The sequence below is a fragment of the Misgurnus anguillicaudatus genome, chromosome 10, assembly GCF_027580225.2.
Source record: "Misgurnus anguillicaudatus chromosome 10, ASM2758022v2, whole genome shotgun sequence".
Taxonomy (NCBI): Eukaryota; Metazoa; Chordata; class Actinopteri; order Cypriniformes; family Cobitidae; genus Misgurnus; species Misgurnus anguillicaudatus.
This window is the reverse complement of record NC_073346.2, coordinates 33,084,685-33,111,670: the sequence shown is the minus strand read 5'-3', so window position 1 is coordinate 33,111,670 and position 26,986 is coordinate 33,084,685. Positions and strand designations below refer to the sequence as shown.

Here is a 26,986-nt window from a genome sequence, read left to right as displayed (position 1 = left end):
TTAACACGTGGACGTGCAAGACCTCAAAGGAGCCCAGTTGGGCGCGCTCACTCACAGCAACGAGAGCGCGCATCACTTCCTGCGCATGCTGCGCGTTTTCAACTCAGACAGGACGACCGTGAGGGGGGAGCGAGTCGACGAAGTCCTCAGAAATTGGAGTAAGTAACGGAATATCGCACTTGGTAGTCCACCAAACTGCTCGAGATTAATCGGGTAAGTTTAAACGTCTCCTATCGGGGTGTTTTTACAACTGTTTTGATTTATAGCGGGTTATTTCTTAACGTTTTGTGAGTGTTTGAGGAGCCCCAGTTGTGTTAGCCTGCTGTTGCTAACAGCGCTGGTGTTGTAACGGTGGGCGGCTCAGCATCGCTTCCTCCCAAGTTCAGGATTAAAGCAACAGCCCATATTTATGTCATAACGGGTTTTTATGTGTTATTTGGACTGTAATGGCACCCTCGGCATCTGTACACTCAACCTCAGCAGCTGCAATGTGTTATTAAATCCGTGTTTGACGTAAGATCAACAATCACGCCTATATTGTGTTTATCTTTCTAAACAACCTTGTCTGCATTGTCTGCCTGTGTTTTCAGTCAGAAAGTAGGATTATATCTGAAACGGTATTTGTTAAGGATATTTTCTTTGGTTTGCCATTTCTTTGTTATTGTTTGGACAGAACGGCGGTTTTTGTCTCGTGTCTAACTCGTGGAGCAAATGTGACTTGGTAATGGTAGCACATCTTTCTTTCTTTACTCGGCACTGTCTTTTTAGCTTTGGGCTGTTATTTGGTTTCTCAGGGTTGCGCAACAAATCACACAACTAAAGGCAGAAGAACGTGTTGTGCAGTTCAGTGCTGATTAACATCAATAAATAAGCCCTGAATAATGCTGCTGCTTATGCTTTCCACAGTCTGTTGACAGACGTAACTTGGATTTATTTAACTTGCATCACTGATAATCTTTATTTGGGACAGGTCTATGTCCTCTAAAACCCCTGAAATATCTTTGTGACTTTGATATCTGGGTATATGAAACAAGGAAGTGTTTGTCAGTATCAGCATAGGTTTCCCTGAGGACTTGCTTTGAACATTTGCAATGCAAATCAATCATATTTCATAGAAACATTTTAAATGCCATTTCAATTAATAAGTTGTCTTTGGTTAAACAATTGAATTAATATCAAAATGATGCAAAGTATAGCAGTGGCTGTTTGAGCACGTCATGAAAGGAATCATGATAAAACATGAAAGGAATGAAAGGTCTTTGAAGTGCTTTTTGGGAGGACCTGATTTATAATGTAATAAGAACGCTAAGAATTTATGGTCTTCGTTGTTTCTTAAGAAATGGTTGGGCGGAAGAGCCAAAAGTTTTCTTTTTAGCTCTATATGATTTTTTTAATTTAGAAAATGATTTTTTTTGTATAAGTCAGCAGATTTATTTTTAATAATAAGGTTAAATTCGAGGGGCTCAGTTGCAAAAGCCTTAAAATGCTACCTCTGTCAAGAATGAGATGATGATATTTAAGGGACACTCCACTTTTTTAAAAAATATGCAAATTTTCCAGCTCCCCTAGAGTTAAACATTTGATTTTACTGTTTTGGAATCCATTCAGCTGATCTCCGGGTCTGGCAGTATCACTTTTAGCATAGCTTAGCACAATCCATCGAATCCGATTAGACCATTAGCATCGTGCTAAAAATAACCAAAGAGTTTTTATATTTTTCCTATTTAAAACTTGACTCTTTTGTAGTTACATTGTGTACTTAGACCGACAGAAAATTAAAAGTTGTGATTTTCTAGGCCGATATGGCTAGGAACTATACTCTCATTCTGGCGTAATAATCAAGAACTTTGTTGCTGTAACATGGCCGCAGCAGGCGCAGTGATATTACGCAGTGCCTGAAAATACTCCCTCGTTCCTTTAACTGTACTATATGCGTCCCTGCCTGTGAAAACCAGGCTAAAGTCTCAAACTCAAATTCTGAGATAAGGTTTGAGATAAGCATCAAAGTTTGATTACAGGCATTGATTTCACTGATTTCAATCTTTGATATTGTCTTATTCAGTCAATAATCAAGATATTAACAGAATGTTCTTTATAGTATGTAGGATGATTTTAGGGAAACTGTAAATCTGAAAAAATGACTTTATCTGTGTTTTTACAGGTAGCGTCACATTTTTTTCAGCAAATACTTTCACTTAACTCCACTTAATCCTGGCCTTGGGTCATTCAGAAACACTGGTTTGGTGTCAGAACAAATTAAGAGTCTGATTAAAAAAAGCTAATTTACAAGAACATGTAAGACGCACTTAGAGGGTTCCCGGTTGATTCTCATGAAAACTTGGTTTTAAAAATGTCAAGCATGAAAATGTAAAAATTGCTTAAATTTACTTTTTTTCCCACCAGACATTGAAAAACAAAGTCTGGAGTAAATGGGAACATTAATTTAAAAACTTTTACTTATCATTTAACACTTTTTGTAACATAATTAAAAAAATTAGTCCTAAAAAATCTCATTACCGCAACAGTCAGAAAACATCAACACTGACATATTTTCAAAATGACATGAAAAACCTGAAAGAACATAATTTGGAGATTCTGCACATGCATTTAAAATCAAAGTATTATGTATCTAAATTAACATTTAATAAGCATCTGTTGCGGTAATGATAATCAAAATGTCGTGTAAGCATTCTGACAAGACAATATTTCAAATTAACTGTAAAAAAATGATCTTACCTGGTAGCCATCTTGAAGTAACTGGTCCATGTGCTTGGTCACTCAAAATCAAACTTTATAAAAATTCTGTATGTGTGCTTAAACTGTTCTCAAAAAGTGTTGCGGAGGATGAGAACATCAGGCATGGACACATAATTTTCCTAAATTTTTCTTCATTATTATTATTATTATACATGAATATTCAATAAATATTTTTTCTGTTATCTAAAGTAGTCTAGCAAAACATCCATTTATTTTTTTTTCTTAATATTTTTGTGTTAATTTGAATAAATTAAAACGTAATGCATGTCCAAACACAGCCGGACACATTGCGGTAATGAGATTTTCAGCAGAAAATGAGATAAAATTTACAATTATAAATTCTTATGTTGAAATCACACATTGTGCAAGGTAGAAAGAACACAGTATTGTGTTAATTCTGATGCTTTTTAATGTTACTATATTACACATTTTAAAGCTAAAATCATTAGTGCCGTGGTGTTTCAATGGTTTCGTGAGAATCACCCTCCCAGGTGAAAAAGTAGTACACTTCCATAGTGTACTTAAAGTGCTTTATTTTCGCACACTAATTTTGTCACTATAACTAAAAATTCATCAACTAAAATGCACTTTTAACATACTATCTCTGTATTAAAAAATGTATTTAAAATCTAACTTGAACTCAACTTTCATACAAAGATGGGTTCAAGTTTACTACAAGTGGTACCTAAATACATTTTTTAAATACATTTTTAGCACATTTTAGTTCACATTTATGGTGTCTCAAAATAGCACAGTGAAGTACACTTAGCCGATCTTAAGAACATCTTAAGAAGTACTAAAGATGAATTTTTAGTGTATTAAGTACAAAATTACTGTGCGAAAATAAAGCACTAAGTACACTATGGAAGTGTACTACTTTTTCACCTGATCTCTTCAATTCGTGATAAAGATTTAAATATGAAACTGGTTGTTGGGAGCGCTCCTGTCTAGCCTGTTTTACGTTAAGCACAGCTATGCATGATAATGAATCGCTTTGTTTTCACAATGGGTTGGCGTTTTTGTTCCCTCTGGATCTTATCGCTTGGATACAGGTCCAAGTAGCAGGTTTTCATCACTAACACCCGGGTCATTGCTGTCCCTGTAGTTTTGTGGTGTACAGGCATAGTTGAAACTGCGAAGTGCCAAATTGTCATTGAAATTAGGTGCGGTTTTACATTTCAGACAACTGAGGTCAAATGAGGTTTGTCTCTTAATTCTGTTAATCATTTAATTTCTTTTTATACCAAGTAAGGATGTCATAGATAACTCAGAGGTAATCAGAGTCTTTAGCTGATTTTTAAAACCTATTTGGTTTCAGATTATGGCTCCATAACGATTAATAACTAATTGTATTACAATTATAAATACAGGCCACAGTACACACATGTGTTGGAAATGTTTTTGTTCTGCAAACGATTGGTTGTGATTAATCGTTGCAGTCCTATTTCAGATTTTGACTGAATTTGATAAAACTTGCATTTAATCTGTTGTATGTGTGTATCTTTAACATGTTACTGAAAAGCTCACCTTGTTGGATACATAGCATCTACCTGTATGTATCAAGGGACTTTATCAACAAGGTGGATGTTTATTCTGGGACTAGCTGGCCCCAGCAGGGCTTAGCTTTGTGTACTTCTTGTCACCATAGGGTGGAAACTGCTGAGATTTTAAAGCTCTGTCTTGATCTTTTTTTAATGATTCAGGTTTCTGACCCATAGCCTTCATAAGATAAGTAACATAGCCGAAGGAAAATATGATCTGAAGAACATCAATTCTGCTGGGTTGTTGTAAAACCCAACCATGAGTTGAAACAAACAACCCAGAATTGTATTGTATACATACCCCAGCATAGGTTTATTTATTAACCCAACAAGATAGTTGAATTTTTACACAGCATTGGGTTAAAAACAATCCAAAAGAATGTACACACTATTGCCTCCGTTGACTTTCGGTAGGCTTCTGCATAGATTCAGAAGCAATCCTTAGAGTAGAGATTATTTTCAATTACAAGCTAAATAAATAACCAGTAAATTACCTTAATTGAAATCATGCCTAAAACCCATCAACTACTACATCGAGCTAATGTTGTTGTGTAAAATGAATGTATACAATGTTAGCTGCATATCCTTAAAATTTTGCCACGCTGCCAAATCCACACAGCGAAAAACAATGCCCATCGTCTCTCATTGTCTTTTGGAAACCAGAACACTTTTATTTTTAACAAGATATTTGGTCCACAGGTCAGTTTATTCACTAATAGGGTTGAGGTACCAAACTCTGTACTTTTAGGAGCACAGACCGAATTGCATTGATACTATGGACTAGAGAGAGAGAGAGAGAGACCCTGTGACGTGATGTCGCCCTTGCAACTTGTTCAGACACAACAAACAGAGCAATGTGGTGCATCGTCACAAACGTTTATCACTTTCACATGCTTTTATGCCTTGGCTTTTTAAATATTTAAGCACCAAAAGACACGTAACAGATTTCAATGAGCTACTCACGCACTCTTTGAGGAGTTTTGTGTGTGCACAAATCCGAAGCACGTCCCCGTAATCTGCATCTCAAGGCTTCAGACAGCACACAAATGCTAACTGCCCTTGAAGCAAGAAAATTTACACACATTTATCTAAAAATGCCATGATATTGTCGTAAGCACAGTCTTTTAAATGAATATAAACATTTGAGAAATCAAAAACGTTTAACAGTATATTGGATCTTTGTACTCCTAAAGTGCCAGTATAAACTTTATGCTCTCTGTTTTTAATGTTAATAAAAAATAAACAACACAACAAATAACTAAATAACTTTTGTAACTAGAGCTGTCACAGTTATAATATCTGGGTGATGGTTAATTGTCTAATAAATTGTGCCGATTATAACGGTTAATTGGATGTTTTAGTGCTTTGGTGATAATTATGATTAATTGTCTGTTTATTGCTTTGACATTTAATTCTCATACATTTTTTGTTCGTTGTCCCGTTGTGTGTTTTTTAGAGAGATGTGCAATCATTGCGGTATTAATCTGAAATCATCGCAATGAGGTCAAACAATCGCGATGACACGATTATTTAATCATTGTGACAGCCCTATTTGTAACTTTAATAAGGATTAATCTATATTTGTATTATACAGTAAAGATGCAGTATTATTTTAAATGAACTTTATTCAGTTTTTGTACCTAAAAAAACTAAAGATCAACCTGGATTTTGTAAAAACGGTTTAAGAGGTAAAGAGAGGATTTATTTTGTCTAGTGTGTAAAATGTATAAATAAATGGTAAAATTGAGAGGTTTGGACTAGAAGTTATAAATGTTTTGTTATTTAACAGAGGGAAAGTATCGAAGAAAAGGTGCCATTGGGTATGGGTAAAAATGTATAACCAACCCTAGTTGCCATATTAATCTGGTGGTGTTTTATAGTATTATTAAATAAATATAATTGAAAGATCAATTTTTTTTCTACCAGCTTTTCTCTAGATTCGGCATGCTTACCATTTGTTGCCCCTCACATTACGTGCAAAATGTTACATAAATGGCCCAGATTTGACCAGGTTGAAAGCAAAAACAGTCTCATGCAATATTGTGTCCCCTTTTCTTGTAGTTGAACACAAGTTTGTGAAACATTTTGTCCCCAAACATGCCATTGTTAACAGTCCCAAACAGAAATTTGATTTCTTGTGTGTTTATCATACTTTTTTTAATTCGAGATTTGTCAGGAACGCATTAACGCACAGGACAGTTTAACAGGCAATCTGATTCTTTTCTTCTTTATGTATGCAATTAAACAAATGATATGTGGTTTTCAGGTGTGGCCAACCAATTAAACCTGAGGCAAGCTTTTAAAGACTTATTTTTAGTTCTCCTCCAAAACGTATTCTGTGACACGATCTGCATTTTTTAGTCATGTTTAGTACTGCTAGTTAGTCATGGTGTTCAGAGCTGCCAGACAGCATGCATTTATAAAGGCTGTGGCTTTTACTGATTGTGTCCATTTGAATAAGCTTGTATGCTTTGGCACAAGCTTTTCTGTATATAGACAGATGTCGGTTGATCGACTGATAAATTGACAGACGACACAGTGTGACAATATGTGGGATTGTTTTTGATTGACAGCAGGCAGTAGGATTTAGGCTATCCGGGCTTGTTTAGAAATAGTTAATTTTTTTTATTCTTCATTGGTCTTCTAATCTAACACATGTAATCCAGATGCCTGGAAACTCCAGCCGGCGTCTCTCTGCCTTCATTCTTCATGAAGTTCTTGGCTAAGAACTTTTAAAGGTTTGAATTTTTTTCTTTTTATTCCGATCCCTTTAAATCTAAATATAATAGTCGCTCTCTTTTAAAGGGTCGGTGTGCCTTTTGTAAGTTAAGCATGTTTCTCGGTAATTGTTGGGTAATGTTCCTAAACACATCATTATTGGCTTAAAATTGAGATCTTGCTGTATTTTCCCAAGCATATCAGAGTTCAGCAATCATTTTGGTCTGATGACTCAAGGGTTTTTTTGCCTGCTGATGAAACTTTCATATGACCTGTTTTTAATGTACGTGTTTTATGACATGCAAACTTAGACTTAGATTTGGGGTTCTTTTGCTATGTTTTCTGATATTCGTTTGTGACAAAGGTAAGTGACATTACCTAACTTGCTGATGTAGATGAGGTTTTGAGGTGTAGCTACTGTTATAACCTTCAGTATGAAATATTAAATATTGTGATCGGTGTTTTTGTAATTAGTTTATAATAGGAATACACGGATATATCGACCTATAATTGGTATTGGGAGATAAAAAAATCCCACTATCGGACTATTATTTAAAAATAACCGATAATTTGCGATTTATATCCTGGCAATCAGAGTTGTATACTTAAGTATTTTTACTTTCTACATAAAAGTAAATTTTCGATTATTCGTATTTTATTAGTGTTTTTCTTTGGAAAACAAACATTCCAAAACATATTATCATAATTTTTACTCCACTACATTTCATAATTTCAAGTTTTTGGTTTATATTTAATATTTAAGTACATTAAACATCTAGTAATTTTTTTTACTTTTACTCAAGAAAGTAAAAGTACACCATTTTTATGTAATTAGGCATTAAATCAATTTTAATATGCAATATATAATGAATACACAGTATGATTTTATGCTTTAGAATGTAGTGAACATTTTTTAGTAAAGAAAAGTATATTTTTTCCCAAGACAAACACTCTGATAAAGCATAGATGCTTGGAAAATGTAACTAAAAGAAAATGTAACTAAAATACTTATACACCTCTGCTGGCAATCAAAAGGGGGCAGAATTATTCATTTTTTTTTGGGTGACAATGGTAACAGAATTACAGTTTGTATTTTTTGCACTCGCTATCTGCACATACATTTTGTATCGCTGCATCCATAGTTTATAGTTTCAGGGTTTCTCGCAGAAAATGTGTTAGTTAAGGTGGTAGGGTTGGCCGTGCCGGGGTGGTCGTGCAATCAAATTGGCGGGGCGTATGCATCATGATGAAACTTTTTTATTTTTATTAAAAACACTCAATTAAAACTTAATTTTGAAGAAACTATGACCGAAAATGAACACATGTTTTTAACAGATACCTCTAACGGAAATAGCTGCTTGATGAAACTAAAGGGTTAATAAACACAAACTGAAGCAGATGTGGGCGAATGATGATAGTGCAAAGATTGTAAACACGAATTATTTCCCACTATTAATTACATTATCTTAAAGGAGTGTAACTATTGTAGCATGTAAATAATGCACACAAGTAACGTGAGCAAGAGCGCTCAACAATTATATCGAATCAACAGGCACGTGTCAACCTATTCTCCAAGATGCACTTGACGGCCTTTTGTGCAGCAAAAATTTTTTTTGGACTACCTAGTTAGGCAGTAGGATTTCCCAGCTTAGGTGGGCCCCTCGAACTGCAAAGTGCTGCGGGAAACCTGAGTTTTATCTTTTTATCTTTTTATTTTTATTGGCCTCTCTGCTCTCTTTTAGGTAAAGATAACCTTACACAATTTTTCTGTATGCTGGACAGCTGAGCAAAGCCACTTTGAGTCGCCGTGGGCTACGCAGTGGGAAATCTCTGCATTTTCATGTGAATGCACTTTATATTTACTCATGTATTGTACCTAGCTTGTAGTGTGTTTGTTCGTGCAAATGAACGTAATATTAATACCCTCAGGCAGTATATTGTACCATTTAACGTGTGCTTTGGCAAGAGAGGTGAAAGAAACATTGAATACTTGCATCTAAAGCTTTCCTTCTTTATCCCATCTTAATAACATTGGATCTGCTTCACTATTTCTTTACTATCTTCATGTGGCTTAGTAAGTATATTACTTTGTTCCAGCCCAGTGGCCACAGACCAGTTATGCTTGACTCCTACCCAGAAGGCTTTTTGTTTTTCTTGAGTTCCTCCACAAGATTTTTTGAATGGGATTTGTTGAAATATAGCCACTTTTACCAGAATATGTCAGTATTGTTTTTTAAACATGAGTGCATTTTCGGTTTAAACATATAACCAGAGCATTGCTCTAAGTTATGTTGTAATGTCTATGTACTGCATTGGAGACACGCTGATAGTCTGATACATACTGCACAGAAAAAAATAGTACATGCTGGCAAAATAAATCCGTTCCAAATTCTGATTGGTTGAAAATACAGTATTTAATTTCTCACATTTAGGTACACCTATATCTGAAGTAATGCTATGTTAAAGTTTTGGGTTGCTAGTTTTTTTATGTAAATCACTGAAAAAATAAAGTCTACTCACATTTGCAAATGCAATTTCCTGATATGTTAATGTGGGATTAATAGTGGTATGTGCTGACTATTTAAAAAAATATTTGTGCAATTTGTGCAGAAAATAACCGCAATTTTTCTTTTAATGCTCGTATTAATGGGCAAGATTAAGGCAAAATTTATCATACCTGATCTTCCTTCATGATATTATCATTCTTCCTCTCCTATTCGTTATTCGTTCTGTGACTGTCCTTTTGTTTTACAACACAAAAGCATTGACTTTTAAATTTAGTTATTTATCATGCCTCTTATATTTGCAAAGGCACTTACAAATTACCAACATCAAAAGCAAATACAGCATGTTTTAGAAACAGTATCGATCAATGGATGTTAAATGCTATATTTTTACACAATCCAGTGTGTTTCATATATTTACGTAGATGTGAGTAATGGAGGTTAAAAGGTTAGTTAACCCAAATATGAAAATTCTATCACCATTTACTCACCCACAAACCTGTATGAGTTTCTTAATTCATAAGAAGATATTATGATAAATGATGGTCAGGACACAGTTGATGGTACCCATGAAAAAAATTATCCTACTATGGAAGTCAATGTGTATGGCAGTTACATATCTTATTGGCTGTCACTGAGTTTTAGTCTTACAATAATATTAAATGTGAATGTAATGATCTCTCTGATATTGAAGCTGAGGTTGTGATGCGGTCAGCTGTCACTTTGCGAGTCATTCTCACTTGTCACTGTAACCCAAGCACACTAACCAGACAGATGACACATACAGCTATGTGTTAGGGTGCACTCACACTATCCAGAGCAAACCGCGCCCGAGCGTGTTTGACCCCAAAAGCCTGGTTCGCGCCAGGGTGCGATTCAAAAGGAGAGCTGTTAATTGCGCGACCACTCACCTTCATCTATCTTCGTAAAACCTTCTGATGTTTCAGTGTTAAGAAAGCGCTTCACTTCCTGCTTTGTTCAAAACAATCGCAAGATCCAGAAGTGTCTTTTCATGCACAGCAACTCGAGAGAAACAGCAAGGGTTTGTTCAGAACTGTAAGTACTGTACTTTCAAACAATGGACAAGCCAGGGAGGAAATTTGTTGAAGTCTGCTTGTTTTAAAGTGGGATATGAGAGTGTCACAGTGGGGTTATCACAACACATTTTATTCCAGATCAAAATGGATGTTATTGGTATTTATTAGTGTGCATGTTGGTTTTGTAAATGTTTAAATTCAAATAAATGAATGTTTAAAGGCAGTAAAAGAATGAATTTCCATCAAGGGCTAGGTGGTATATCGAGTTTTGGGAATATTATAACTCCTTAGTATTTTTTTCCAACATGATACGGGATGAGACAATACCGCCTACTTTGCAACAGAAGCTCTGGCAGAAATGTACACTGAGGTCAGACGTGTGCTTTCCAAAAAATGTGCATGTTTTGCAGCTATATTTTCAAACAGGAAGAAAAACCCTCTCTTTTGAATTGTATTTCCATCATCATCTCGTTTTTTATTAAGGTGTTTGTAACATCTTGCATTATCGCATAAGGCTTTGACTTACATGTAAACATTTATTTTTTACATTTGTAAACCTGGCTAAAGTCATTTTTTTTGTTATTTAAGTGTTTTTGTCATTCTATCTGTAGTACAGAACATTTGGTATTTATTCTTGTTCTGTGATGTGACATATTGTAGACAACAAAATTTTGGTTGGGTCTGTAATGCCTTAGAAGCTTCCTAAAACACCTCTAAGAAAACGGGTGGGGGATTTTAAGCGCATGGTTTTGCATCTATTTGGCATCCCTTCGGGCTTAACTGGCAACCTCATTATGAAATGCAAGCTCTTGACACTGATTGGCCGCCTTTGCTGCCACTCAAAAGAATGTAAACTTCGCCGTCTTCAGAACACAGACAGACCGAAATGTTACAGATAGAAGAGCAAACCTCGGAAAGCCACTCGACATTTCGCCTTGAACTTTGCAAACACTGCTGCAATACTTCCCGTTGGAGGCCGGATGTATGCAAATTATTTTGAAGGGGAGGGAGGGAAGAGAGTGTGGGGGGGAGTAAAATGCATTTTACGTAACATGTATCTGTTGTTCAGATTGGGCCATTTTCTGGCAATATTTCTAAAGGAGGATTTTCTATGAAACGGAGATGTTCAGAATGTCTAGCACTTTTCGTATGTTTGTGAATGCGGGTAGACTCCCGTTATTCAACTACGACAAGGTAAAAACGTATTTTCATACTCTGTCCCCTTTAATATCTTTAATAATACTGACTAGTGTTGTAATTATCAAAGTTAATACAATCTCCTTATGCAGGGTTTACACTAGACGCGGCAGACGCGGCAAGCGTGAGTGATTTACATGTTAAGTCAACGTAAAGACGCGATTAGGCATCCTGTGGCGCTGTACACACGGTAAACGCGCGCGAATTGAGCGTTGACGCTGGAAACGCGCGAGTTGAAAAATCTGAACTTCGGCGGATTTCCACGCCATGTTAACCAATCAGGACCTTGCTGTAGAAGATGCAAAGATGGATGCAGAGGAGGTTGACAGTGATCTGGTAGCTAAAAAACTCTGTCTGTTGTATGGCGGTATTTTGGATTTAGGATTACTGACACTGAGCAGTTGCTACATCACGTGGCAATACGAAAACATTTCTAGTTTTACGAATACACATTTTAGCTAAACTGTGTGTGGATTTTCCTTAAAACCCATCAAGTTGGCCCATGATACCATTTAGTATAATTGCAATCGCACATCGCAATTTAGCATCAATAACCGCAATGGGAAAAATTACCCAAATCGTGCAGCCCTATTTAAAGCCTTAATGTTGTGGCAGATTTCCCCCTGTGGCACTGGAAATTATAATGGATGACGCAGTTTGCCGAAGTTAGAAATTCCAGTGTCGTGACAAAGCTAATACTGACTGACCCATGTCAAAGATTTGATGAATTTCATTCTCAGAAAATTATGTTTTTGAGAATTTCCAATTTAAAAACAAGCTTGCATGTCATGATCACAATTGTGTAAGTATTATTAAAGGCTTAGTTTTTAATCTGTAATTTACAGCAATAATAATCACAAACACTTTACATTTTTTTGTAATTTTTGGGTACGAGTACTTTGACGCTCTAAATCTCAAAATTAGACTAAGCGACTTTAGGCGGGGTCACATATTTGTCTTTAGGATTATGTTTGCAGTAACTAGGGAGGCAAGGAACATTTATCAGTAACACGAGAAGAATTCATTTAAAATCAGATTAGTAATCAGAAACTAGATAATCATAATAGTAAAGGATTCAGCTGACCAAGCTTCTCCGCACGCCATAGCTTTGTTACCTCTACGATCTCTGCTCTGTTCTGTAGATCAGGATTAAAAGCTTGAAAGGTAGTTTTAATGAGCTTTAATTGATTCATAAGAACAGATCCACCAGACGTGTCAAGCAGATTAAGAGAAGCCGATCTGAAGCAGCCAGTGATCTTGCTGGCAGTACAGAATTCCCAGCAGTGCCGATGTGGCTTTTGGGAAAGAAATCATGCTCTGGTTTTTGAGTTCCTGCTGAGGGTGTTTGCCTCCTTTATGACGGACAAGGCCTGGTTCTGGGATGTCAGCCATATTGGAACCAAGTGCAGGTTTTTTTTTCATCAAGTCACATTTTAAAGACACAGTAAAGTGAGTAACACAAGCTGGTAGTATTTGTTGTAGCAAAATGTTTTTGTGCTGGACCTGGTAATTAACGGCATTGAAGCGTTTAACTTAATGACTATAATTTTTTTTCGTTAGTTTGTTTCACCCTCACTACCAGTTCCAGTGTGAATTTTATTGCAGGTATATTTTTTATGCAAAAAACTTTCTGCTTTTCGAAATGGATAAAAGATGTAACTCACAACAGATGTGTTTTTCCTTTAAAAAGACTAAATGGCTTTGATTTAAACCGTGTCTTTTGACTGTCAGCGTGTTTATATATTAGTTGCAGACATTACTGAGGCAAATAACTACTTAGCTTCGGTAAAAAGCCATTTTTCTGGGTCATACCTCATGCCTTTCTCTTTGTTTTTCAGGCATGGACTCCTGCTATTGGACCAGGTGGTGATGGACCCTCCCCCTGCGCGAAGACAATAGCTGGGAATGTTGGATATCGTCCCTCCCACCCTTTGTTTGCCCCCAAACATATTCAGGACAAATACGCACGTTTTCTCTTGCTCACACTAACACAATACGTTCCTCTCGCCCGCTCCAGCCCCCACAAGCTATGGCATGCCCGACTTCATAGGGGCCATGAAGCTTTCCCGGGACCTTTCGTAACCGCTACTGTCGAGGACCCTTGAGAGACAAACAATCGGGTTCCTCCTATCTGTCAGATTAGACACAGCGTCCCGCTGTCTGTAGGTTTGGTGGAGCTTGTCGAAAGCTCGGTAGATCATCGAATCATGAAAACACCTGAGGACCACTGGGAGTTTCCATTTAGAGTTGTTTATTAAGACTCCAAGTAAGCAAAGTGATTCAAATTAAATCTGCAGTAGGTGTCCCTCCTCCTTGGGTGTTTCATCAGACACACGCGAAGTGCCTTCATCGAACACTACAGATATCTACAGATCCATCTCTGCCAAACCGTTTACATCACCAAACCTCCCGAGGCATACATTTCTTTTGGAGTTTACAAGTCATATCAAAGGCGCAGTTTTTCTTCTTCTGTTTGCATGTTTCCACATGTTGGTGTTAAAGCCTAAAGTACCTACACGCAAGGAATGAGACCACCATAGAATCGAGTTTCTCGCTCATATCAAACCCAAACTCATTTGGACTGCTTCTCAGACTTGGTGACAGAATTGAGTGACAGAATCGAGTAACAGAATCCGTACACCATGTTCACGCTGCAGTCCAAATGGCGCTATCTGATCATGCTCTTGGGCGTCCAGTTGGTGGTCATGGCAATTCTCTCCAGAGAGGGATACCAGAAACGGGTGTCGTATTTTTTCCGAATTTTCCGTAAGCCCGATTCTACAGCGGGACATGCGGGCGGTGGGCGGAACCAGACGGATGTCTACGCTAACCTCTCCCTTTTACGTCCCACTATGAATAAAGAGGACATGCCCTTCTGCCCTAAAAAGTCCCCTCTGATTGGTGAGTTGATGGTGTGATTCAGGTTGCTGATATCTCTATAGTGAATTCATCTAACAAATGGTCTTAAAACCCAATTGTGTAATTGTTAGTAGTGTAACTAGTAAATCCAAATATATATTAGCCTGGGGGTTAAGGCATTAGCATGTGAAAATCCTGTAAATAACCGTAACCAGAAATAACAGAAACCAAAAGTGACCGTAACAGAAGACACTGCAAAGCTGATACGACTCAAATGATGAAGAAATGAACATAGCAGTAAATGTAAAGCAATAATGGTGGATGTAGACCTGCTGCAGATACAACACATCCCCTTGTATTTCTAAAGGTGTGCAAATCTGAAAACAAAAAATCACTGTTAGTTCAACTAACCACTATCAGACAATTAGTTAATAGTTGTGACAGCCCTGTTTACGCCTCTTTTTAAACAATCAGGTGGACCAATCCACGTCACTTTTCCTTCCGGGCTCACGCTTGCCGAGGTGGAGGGGAAGAATCCATTTGTTGTCCGAGGGGGCCGCTATAGACCTCCAAACTGTGAAGCCCGTCACCGGACTGCCATAATCATTCCCCACAGAAACAGGGAGCACCACCTAAAGTTTCTACTCTACTACCTACATCCCTTCCTTCAGCGTCAACAGCTCAATTATGGCATCTATGTCATTCATCAGGCTGGGTCTCTTTCATTTGCATGGATATGACAGGGTCCCTTACTGCTGTGTGCTAAATTCTTTTTGGCGATTGTTAATTATAGACCCTGCCTTCACAGGTTGTACAAAGATGTATTTGTTGCTTGGTTACGTCTCGTGTGATATTACTCAACTCAATTGTGCCTCCTGGTGAGACAATGCTTCGTTGTAAGCACTTGATCCTGTTATAGGTGTCAGTCTGCATTCAAACATGTACCGCTCGCTCTGAAAGGTCACTCGCAGATCATCAGCTTATCTCTTACTTTATTGAAAAGAGTGGAAATTATCCTTTTGTTTTTCAGAGAAATACAGGATTGTCCTAGATACAACTGGTTTCAACTTGCTACATTCCCTAGATGTATAATTAACAAGGTTAATATTGTTTAATATGTAGGATTTGTAGTTGTTTAAAATAAAATTGTTACGGTTGATGCAACTGGATTATTTTTGCTCTTGATGAGAGCATCTTTGACAGAAATGCAATATACCGTACTTTCGGGCTATAAGCCGATTCGGAGTATAGAGACAGAGCGGAGCGCGTCATAACCTGAAAACCACGCCCACTGTTGGGGAAAGCAATCCAACCGTCTCCATTGACTTTGTATTGCGAGAAGCCGCCTCCTTGTCATTTCTGGCTTATAACAAAAAACTGAATAATGCCTAAAAGCTGCTGTGTGACAATATGTACAGCTAACAAGCCAAAGAACCCAGAAATAAGTTTTTATAAGCTGTCGAGCCGTTAAACCCAGCCTTTAAGGAGAATAAAGTGGATCGCCGACTACGTTTCCCCCTATTGGACGCAGTTTTACTAATAGGAGTACTATGAAAAGTAGTTCCATTTCTGTGTCTTTAAACGCTCGTTTTTTGAAGTTGAAAGCCCACAAAAACGTATTTGGTTTTTTTGGGTTGTTAGATGTACACCTTGTCACACAGTAGCTTTTAGGTATTAATCTGTTTTTAAGTTTAATCTGTAAATACGTTTTTATAAGCTGTCGACCCCAAAAAACGAGTGTTTAAAGACACAAAAATGGATACAGGCAACTTTTTATAGTACTTCTATTAGTAAAACTGCGTCCACTAGGGGGAAACGTAGTCGGCGATCCACTTTATTCTCCTTAAAGACTGGGTTTTACGGCTCGACAGCTTATAAAAACTTATTTCTGGGTTCTTTGGCTTGTTAGCTGTACATATTGTCACACAGCAGCTTTTAGGCATTATTCAGTTTTTTGTTATAAGCCAGAAATGACAAGGAGGCGGCTTGTCGCAATACAAAGTCAATGGAGACGGTTGGATTGCTTTCCCCCCCGGTGGGCGTGGTTTTCAAATTTGCATAACTGCGCTCTGTCTTTATAAGCCGCATCATTAAAAAATGTGTCATTAAGAAGAAATAACATGTATAAGTCACAGTGGACTATACGTCGCGTTTATTTAGAAAATTATTTCACAAAATCCAAGCCGAAGAACAGACATTTAATCTGGAAAGGCGAGTTATTCAACTAAACAATAGCAGAAAGAACAGCAGGCTGAATAGATGTCTGTACGTTAAAGTAATATTATCAGTTATTAAAACGATAAACAATAGCATACAGAATTTACCTGGAAGGTTGAATAGGCAAAATTAAACGAACAAGTTAACTACCGTGAAGTTTGCATACTCGTCATTCCACATTACAGAATCCATTGAATTACAAAAATACAGAAGCAGCATATTGTGGACTCTCAGCTGTAGATGGTAATGTTGTCTCTTGCCCCATAAATGTCAAAATTAATTCATACTGACTTACAAGGCGCACCTAACTATAAGACGCAGCACCAGCCAAGTTCAATGGTGTATTAAGATCTTACGAAATGAACTGTATTGTTTTTATTACCTTAGAATGAGCCTTTTTTATCTTCATACACCATGGGTCTGCTTATGTGGAAGTGACCATTTCACGCCTTCATGTTTCTATGGTAGCCATAAACGAACAAACTGCTCTATAGAACGTGTTTTGTCACTACTTTGTCTCAGGTTACATTACTACATGTTTGTCCTGCTGTAGCTTCTCTGTGTTTGGAAAATGAGGGGTAAGCTGTTAAGCTAGCAGATTTTTTTTTAAATGTAAGAGACCACAAACATGATGAAAAAAAAATCAATGATATAACATTTTTTATGGGAAATCCTGCAATGTCTCTCTTTCTCAAACGAGACTTTACAGTAAACAAACATAGCGAACAACTGGCATAAATAAATGCCATTAATACTATGAACTGCTTTTTTTTACATTTCTGGGGCCTCATTTATACAATTCTGTGTAGAAACCATACTAGAGAAGTGAAATCTCGCAAATGAACTTGAACATGTGCGCAGCTGAGCAGTTTCAGATCTCCACTTTTAAATGATGCCTAATTTACGTCATAGACATAAAAATGAGCACTTGTCAATGTTCAGGGTTCCTACGGGTCCTTGAAGTCCTTGAAAGTTTGTGAATCTGGGGGAAAAATTCAAGGCCTTGGAAGTTTTGGAAAATATACATACATAGATACAGGTCATTGAAAGTGCTTGAATCTATTTTATGCAAGAAGTTTTCTGGGAAAAAAATCCATATTATTCCCTGTGTAGTGTAGGATAATTTCACACGTGCTAAACTGTTCGCTTTAAATGCTTATATCTTCTGTATGCGAATGTTGATTCATACCAGAATGCTTTTTTCATAGTTGTGTTTGACACATGAAAACGTCTCGGGTTATGTATGTAACTGTTGTTCCCTGAGAAGGGAATGAGACGCTGTGTCTCCCTTGCCATAGTTTCTGCGTCCCTGTGACACTGTCTTTGTCAATATTTCAGATAGCGATATACTTCCTGGCTCCCGCATCACCCTGTCTTTGTCGTTAAGCCTCACCATTGGTTGAATTTGATATACACATTCAGGCGCACTTATCCCTGGAGGCGTCCTCAAAGTGTCATCGCAGTGACGCAGCGCGAGTTCCCTCAAAAGAGAACTGTAACTGTGAGCTCACACCAGACGCGTTTGAGGCGTCAAATTCGCGTCTACCACGTGTAGTTGGACGCTTGAACATTTTGAGTGTACTCGCTTTATTCGTGTGTGAAAGCCGCACGTGAAATTCTAGTCATTGAAACATTCAGGCAGAAATTCCTGTCTTGGGAGGGGCTTCTGTGACCTCCGCTTTTAGTTCCACACTCAATTTGCGCGAACGAGCCGGAATCGCGTCTACCGTGCTAAATGCCTCATTCGCGCCGTGAGACCTCCATACACGCGTAAACGTGTCTTCAAATTGACTTAACATTGAAATCACTCGCGATTGATGCCTCTACCGCGGCCGGTGTGAACAGAGCATAACAATATATTTTAAAAGGTAACATGATGTCCCCACATTTAGTCCTTGAATTTGAGGGGGATTTGCACCTGGAAAGTCCTTGAAAGGTCCTTGAATTTGAGGTTAACTAAGGTGTGGGAACCCTGAATGGTTAAACCCTTTTCGAAAAGCAAGAATGGCTTACATGTCCAAAAACTTGCACCAATCGGACAAGCAAAAGTGGGTACGTCTGCTCAGACCCTCATGTAGCGCTAAGCACTTTTCCACGTCAAAGACCGTTTTTTATAAATATGGACCTTACCGTAGATTTTTGCGTAAGCACACTGAACGATCAAATCTGTGCATATGCACATTTTAAATGAGGCCCAAATGTCCATCTTACTTTAGACTGTGCCTGATGCGCCTTTACTGTAGTTGTTAACATTGGTTAATGGAAATGCTGTTTTTTTGTGCAAAAATGAGCGCAAACATTTTAATTCATTAAAGGAATATTCCATTTTCTTAAAAGAAAAATCCAGATAATTTACTCACCACCATGTCATCCAAAATGTTGATGTCTTTCTTTGTTCAGTCGAGAAGAAATTGTTTTTTGAGGAAAACATTGTAGGATTTTTCTCATTTTAATGGACTTTAATAGAGCCCAACATTTAATACTTAACTCAACACTCAACAGTTTTTTTCAACGGAATTTCAAAGGACTATAAACGATCCCAAACGAGGCATAAGGGTCTTATCTAGCGAAACAATTGTCATTTTTTGACAAGAAAAAAAATCCACTTTTAAACCACAACTTCTCGTCTAGATCCGGTCGTGATGCACCCGCGTGACCCCACGCAATACGTCATGACGTCAAGAGGTCACAGAAAACGAACGCGAAACTCCGCCCCAGTGTTTACAAGTGTTGAGAAAGAGGACCGTTCCTACGTTGTTGTATGTCAAATGATACTAATTAATGTCTTTGTGTCAGTTTATTGTTTACAATGGTCAGCAAATGTGTGTTTCATATATGTAACACGTGACCTCTCTACATCACTACGCATTTACATTAGGTCGCGCTGGACCGGACCTAGATGAAAGGTTGTGATTTATAAGAGCATTTTTTTTATTTTTCTTGTCAAAAATGACAATCGTTTCACTAGATAAGACCCTAATGCCTCGTTTGGGATTGTTTATAGTCCTTTGAAACTCCGTTGAAAAAAACTGTTATGTGTTGAATTAAGTATTAAATGTTGGGTTCTATTAAAGTCCATTAAAATGAGAAAAATCCTGCAATGTTTTCCTCAAAAAACATAATTTCTTCTCGACTGAACAAAGAAAGACAATAACATTTTGGATGACATGGTGGTGAGTAAATTATCTGGATTTTTCTTTTAAGAAAATGGAATATTCCTTTAATTTAATATGCTGACCAATGAAAACAAATGATATCAGACTGCTTATTTGGGCTGCTTTACCCATATTACACAAATGTTTCAAATAGTAAAGTGATAACTAATACAATATTTAATCTCAAATCAATATTGTGTCTAGTTACTTATGTAGTCTAGACATAAGTAAGATCATGGACAGTCGTAAAACCCTTCATGCTGGAGTTCAGGTCACCCATTTTGTTGTGCCGTATTAACCTGCTGACTGTATATCATCCTTTAAAGATCTCACCGTATACAAAGAGATATCATTAAGAAACAGAACATGGACTTTGAAACACTGGATTATCAGAAGAAAATCATCTCCGTGTTTATATTCAGGACTTTGACATTGCCACCACATGACAAGAGGGCAAGGATTAAACCATAATCCCCATTAATCTGCTCCCTGATTCTTGACCACCTTATATATTCAGTCTATTTTTGTGAGCGCTGCATACAATAGTGGACTGCACTACTGAGTCTAAATGCTTTTTGTATTGGATTTTATTTATTTGTTACGTACACTACACAAAAACACAAATCTTTATTAATTAATTTTTAACGTTTCTTTGTAGGCTGGGAATTACACCTTCAACCGAGCAAAGCTGATGAATGTGGGTTTTCGTGAAGCCATGAGGGAAGAAGACTGGGACTGCCTCTTCTTCCATGATGTGGATCTCATTCCAGAAGACGACCGCAATACTTATGTTTGCGACGCTCATCCGAAACATGCCGCCATTGCCATGGACAAATTTGGCTACAAGTTAGTCATTTACATTTTTAAGCACTTAGCTTATCTCCAAGTGCATTCAACGTTTGCCTTTGTTGGTTTGGTTGGAAATCGCAACCCTGACATTGGTGTAGCAGGTGCCATCCTTAAAGGAATAGTCTACTCATTTTCAATATTAAAATGTTATTACCTTAACTAAGAATTGTTGATACATCCCTCTATCATCTGTGTGCGTGCATGTAAGCACTGGAGCGCGCTGCGACGCTTCGATAGCATTTAGCTTAGCCCCATTCATTCAATGGTACCATTTAGAGATAAAGTTAGAAGTGACCAAACACATCAACGTTTTTCCTATTTAAGACGAGTAGTTATACGAGCAAGTTTGGTGGTACAAAATAAAATGTAGCGCTTTTCTAAGCGGATTTAAAAGAGGAACTATATTTTATGGCGTAATAGCACTTTTGGGAGTACTTCGACTCGGCGCAGTAACACCCTCCCTCTCCCATTATGAGAGTGAGAAGGGGAGCGGACTTTTCAGGCGAGTCGAAGTACTCCCAAAAGTGCTATTACACCATAAAATATAGTTCCTCTTTTAAATCTGCATAGAAAAGCGCTACGTTTTATTTTGTACCACCAAACTTGCTCGTATAACTACTCGTCTTAAATAGGAAAAACGTTGATGTGTTTGGTCACTTCTAACTTTATCTCTGATTGGTACCATTGAATAAATGGGGCTAAGCTAAATGCTATCGAAGCGTCACAGCGCGCTCCAGCGCTTACGTGCACGCACACAGATGATAGAGGGATGTATCAACAATTCTTAGTTAAGGTAATAACATATTTTAATATTGAAAATGAGTAGACTATTCCTTTAACCATTTGAGCTGATATTCATTTGATTTGCTTGCATATATTTGCAAGTTTAAAAGAAACAACATTCATGTTTTCATTGTTTCCAACTCAGGTTGCCTTATAAGATGTATTTTGGAGGAGTGTCAGCGTTGACCCCCAATCAGTACCTCAAGATGAACGGGTTTCCAAACAACTACTGGGGCTGGGGTGGCGAAGACGACGACATTGGAATCCGGTAAATGTGTTTGGGTGTTTTTTGTGTGTGTGTGTGTATTAGCACAGAGGGGTTGAGTGTGCGTGTGTTCGGCAGATCCTTTGTTTTGTGTGTATAGATGAGGCTTCTGTGTGGGAGGGGCTTTTCTCTTGTGATGTGCTGGATGTGTACCAGCTATCTGTCTTTGAACAAAAGGTGATGCTCAAAGCTTGATTGTTCGTAGTGTCCACATCTGCCGGTGTAATAGCATCTCTGACAGGGTGAGATGAATGTTTGTTTAGAATAATATATTATAGACAGAGCTGTGGTGTAGCGCACATGCTGTGATGCTCATTTGGACCACGGATAGGATTTTGTGATCACATCAAGAGTAAACAATCTTAAAAATGTAATTAGAAGTCTTTTGACTGCATCGATAATAATGGATTATGAAGTGTTGTCAACGATTAAAATAAGTTTATTTATTTAAAGATGTTTTACTATTTTAAAGATGCACAAACTTTCTTATTTAAGGCTTAAAACATCAAAATCAAAAAGATTGTATTAGTAAAACTCTGTAGTGTGTGGCTTTTGGACTTTTAAACGTATACTTCTACAAGTGAATACCCTAAATTAGTGCCTTATTTAGCTATAATAATATAATATAATTAGCTATAATAGATTTTTAGCTAAAAAAAGCCTGAATAATCGAAAATAAAGTAAAATAAGTAAATTGCCTGATTAATCAAAAAATAATTGCCTGATTAATAATAAAAATAAATAATTAAACAAAAATGTTTAAATAAATGGCCAGAATAATCGAAAAATAATTGCCTGATTAATAATATTTTTTTTAAATAAATAAATAATCGCCTGATTAATAAAAAAATATTGCCTGATTAATAATAAAATAAATAAATAAACAAAAATGTATAAATAAATAAATTGCCTGATTAATAAAAAAATAATTGCCTGATTAATAATAATTTTTTAATAAATAAATAATTGCCGGATTAATCGAAAAATAATTGCCTGATTAATTATAAAAATAAAAAATGTATAAATAAATAATCGCCGGATAATCGAAAAATAATTGCCTGATTAATAATAACAATAAAAAAGTATAAATAAATAAATTGCCTGATTAATCGAAAAATAACTGCCTGATTAATAATAACAATAAAAAAAAATGTATAAATAACTAAATTGCCTGATTAATAAAAAAAGAATTGCCTGATTAATACATTTTTTATAAATAAATAATTGCCGGATTAATCGAAAAATAATTGCCTGATTAATTATAAAAATAAAAAATGTATAAATAAATAATCGCCGGATTAATCGAAAAATAATTGCCTGATTAATAATGACAATAAAAAAGTATAAATAAATAAATTGCCTGATTAATCGAAAAAGAATTGCCTGATTAATAATAACAATAAAAATTTATAAATAAATAAATAAATTGCCTGATTAATCGAAAAATAATTGCCTGATTAATAATAAAAGTAAATAAATAAATAAACAAAAACGTATAAATAAAAAAGAATCGCCTGATTAATCTATTATGAAATTGTTAGTTGCAGCCCTATATTCCTGCATGTTTGCCCTGCTCTCCTCCTGTGGCCTTATGGGAAAGCAAAGTGTCCACAGTTTGCACACTTTAGAGTCTCAGCAGATGTCATCCGTGCGATGTCCGCATGGTGTATCATGAATACCGAGTACTGCTTTGTGTGTGCTTTGTTAACAGGAAGGTACGCACATTTGGATGCAGGGACTGTCCCGCTTGTCTGCAACAATGCCTAACAACAATTCTCTTTTCTCCTCTTCTTTCCCAGCGTGTCTCTTGGAGGAATGCTGATCAGTCGTCCATCTGTAAAAGTGGGCCGATATAAGATGATCAAACACAAACATGACAAAGGCAATGAAGTGAATCCAAAAAGGTACTGTACTTGTTCTGTAATTCCTCTTGCGTTGGTCAGAAATCTGCCTATTAACCCTTTATTAAAATGATGCCATCACCTAGTACTTCCCTTAAGGTTTTAATTATTTGCTTTCACGCAGGTTTAACATGTTGGCAAAGACCCGGCATACATGGAAAGAGGACGGCATGAATACGGTGGAGTACGAGATCGTGTCTCGGGACTATCAACTGCTTTACACCAACATCACCGTCAACATCGGCACGGAGGCGGGCCTGCATCCGCGAAATAAATCTGCATCCTAGTATCCCAGAGACTTGAAAGAAACTGCCTGAAAAACGCTTTCCTCGCTTGCACGCGGCCAGTGAATCAAACAGGATCTCATGCCTTTAACCGCACCAGACTTTCCTCGTAACGGTGGTGCCACAGCTTCGGTCTCATGATTGTTGTCTTTCTCTCCCTTTCTCCAAAGTTTGACATTTTTCTCTCACTGGTTCACTTTATTAGTCAGGATCCCGCAGGTGACCGTCAACCGGACGGATGCGTTCCTGACGGACAGACTTTTCATATATCCTCCATGCCCGAGGGCGTCGTTATAAACCTCTGTTGCCTTAGAATCAAGCTGCACTCTCTTTACATTTGTTTCATGATGGCTGAAGCGTCGGTTCGGCCAAGTCCAGCACCTGGAGAGGGGTAAAATCGCTTTCTGACACCTGTCGGAAATGAAGCAGGCCAACGTACAGCATACGCAACATTGTTTGCCGCACTACTCTGTGAGTGGTGCGTTTTCTGTTTGGTAAATTAGTATGTTTGATTATGTACTGTAATGTTATCCGGGTGGGTGGAGCGACATTTTGAGTGACTCGATCAAATCTGGTCTCTTTCGTCGTAATAACCACTTGCATACGCTATTATCTTTCCAAATTGCCTTTTTGGATTTCTTAGTTTATCATTGGCTTTATAATTAATACGCTGCCTCTCGTTATTCACGATATTGTATTTTACCTGCATGAATTTTCTTTTTGTTTAATGTTTTACTGGATTTTGTTGTGTTTTTTGCTCCGTTAGGGATGGGCATGTTGAATGTATCCATTATACAGTTTGACAGGATGCCATGTCAATGAAAACGCATTGTGTCTGTGTGTCAGAGACGGTTTAGTTGGTTTTATAACGTTCGCAAACTTCAAGAGCTCGGAAAGGATATACATCCAGAACACTCCAAAATATGCCAGCTTAAATGCGTAGTTCACCCAAAAATGATCATTTTTGTCATCCTTAGCTCACACTTAAGTTGTTCGAAACCTATATATGATATTTGTAAATGAGCACATTGACTACCACAGTAGGAAAAGCAAATACTATTGAAGTCAATGGTGCTCAAATGCTTTGGTTACAAATATTGCCCAAAATACCTTCCTTTTTGTTCAGCAAAACAAAAAAAATGTATACAGGTCTGTAACAACTTGAGGGTAATTAATGATTACAGGATTACATTTTTGGGTAAACTCTCCCTTTAAGTTTAGTCGAGTTCGTGTTTGACAAGTTTTAAGTAAAGTTTCAGTAAAATGAGTGGATTTTGAAACATTTACATTTCCAGAAATGGGCGAATCTCACAAAACCGGTCGAAAACACATTCATGTCATATTTCAAAAACAATTTATGCAAAGTACTGAACAGTAATAAAAAATAAAGCCTATTTGCGGACCATTATGTACAGAACAATGTAGGCCCTATTTCATTACTGTCTTGGAAGAAACTTTTACTTTAATACATTAAACAAAAAATGTGTTATAATGAGGATTTACTTTAACACCTCTCAAAAAACTAAATGTCTGGACACAATACAGTAGTGAGTAATTCATGGGCCAAATGTTCTTTCAGTTCGTATTTTCACTAAGTTTAATTTTTTTAGTTTTACATCACTAATTTGACACACAAAGACATTACATTTACTCTGCAAAAAATGATTTTCAAGAAAAAAAATTCTTGGTATTGTTGTCTTGTTTTCAGTAAAAATATCTAAAAATTCTTAAAATAAGATGCTTTTTCTTGATGAGCAAAATGACCCAGGAGGTGGGTCTGGTTTTTGGACCAGAGGTGTCAGGTTTGGGTGATTTTGTGCATAAAACAAGCACAAAGAAATCTGCCAATAGAGTAAGCAAAAAATCTTGAACATTTTTCTTAAACACTAAATTCAAGAAAAATTTGCTTGCCCAATTGGCAGATTTTTTTGCTTGTTTTGTGCACAAAATCACTTGAACGTGATGTTTTTGGTGTAGAAACTGGACTTGTTTTCTTGGGTCGTTTTGCTCATCAAGAAAAAGCATCTTAAGAATTTTTGGATATTTTGCTGAGGGCAGGACAAGAATACTAATAATTTTTTTTCTTGAAAACCATTTTTTGCAGTGTAGATTCAAATAAAATCTCAATAATAGTTTTGCTCGGAACGACTTTAACTAGCCCTTATGTTTGACATGCCTTGTTCCCTCAGCTCACTTCCCTTCTTCTAAATGTCTTTGTTTCGTTCGATCCATCCACATTGTGAATATGGTCTATATTCAGATCCGTAGATGCTTGACACCTCGGTGCATGCGTGTCGAGTGAATGAATGAGTTAATGTGTGTATATATCAAGTGACTGTGTGATTTTTGTGAGATAGAGAACTCTATCATATATTGGTTGCAGTACTTATGCACCATTTGAAATGGTTGGATGTTATAAAGGCAGAGATACCAAAAAGTGTAATTTTATAGAATGCACGTTTATTTTTGCTTAACATTATTAGTCTTTTTTGTTGTTGTTAAGGGTCAGGTTAATTTAATCTGTCCTGTTTATCAGTTTGTCATGGAGGGGCGGATGTCGTACATAATTACGTTATTTAGGATGTAATGCGTGTTTCTAAGACTCATATTCTTTTGTATCACACATCACATTAAAAACCTATATTTGATAATTATTCAAATCACCCGTATAAATTGTTAGATGGTACTTTAGAATATACTGAATTGCTCAATAAAGATGTAATTTTGAATGGTCACAGGCTGCACACTACTCAGGTGGGGTGATGGATCAGATGCGTCTAAATGTGCCTTAATGGGCTTCTGTAATCTAGATCGTTTTTCATGGCACTGCTCTGATCCAGGGGCAGTTGCTTTTATTGTTCACAATGTCTGCACACAGTGGCCTTACAATGATTTAATAAAACAATGTTAATGTATGAA

The 26,986-nt window shown here is 36.8% G+C and overlaps 1 protein-coding gene across 3 annotated transcripts; it reads left to right on the top strand.

Moving 5' to 3' along the window:
• On the top strand, positions 1–26,986 carry LOC129448542 (beta-1,4-galactosyltransferase 3). Of its 3 annotated transcripts, none has more exons than XM_055210996.2 (7): positions 1–213; positions 13,593–14,655; positions 15,088–15,323; positions 20,644–20,831; positions 21,763–21,885; positions 23,682–23,786; positions 23,908–26,986. In XM_055210996.2, exons 2-7 carry the CDS (start codon positions 14,397–14,399, stop codon positions 24,068–24,070), a joined length of 1,074 nt encoding a protein of 357 aa, XP_055066971.2. In that variant the 5' UTR covers positions 1–213; positions 13,593–14,396; the 3' UTR covers positions 24,071–26,986. The 3 variants fall into 3 exon arrangements, with proteins under 3 accessions (XP_055066971.2, XP_055066972.2, XP_055066973.2); XM_055210997.2 differs by having other exon boundaries at positions 6–158; XM_055210998.2 differs by lacking the exon at positions 1–213 and adding an exon at positions 401–513.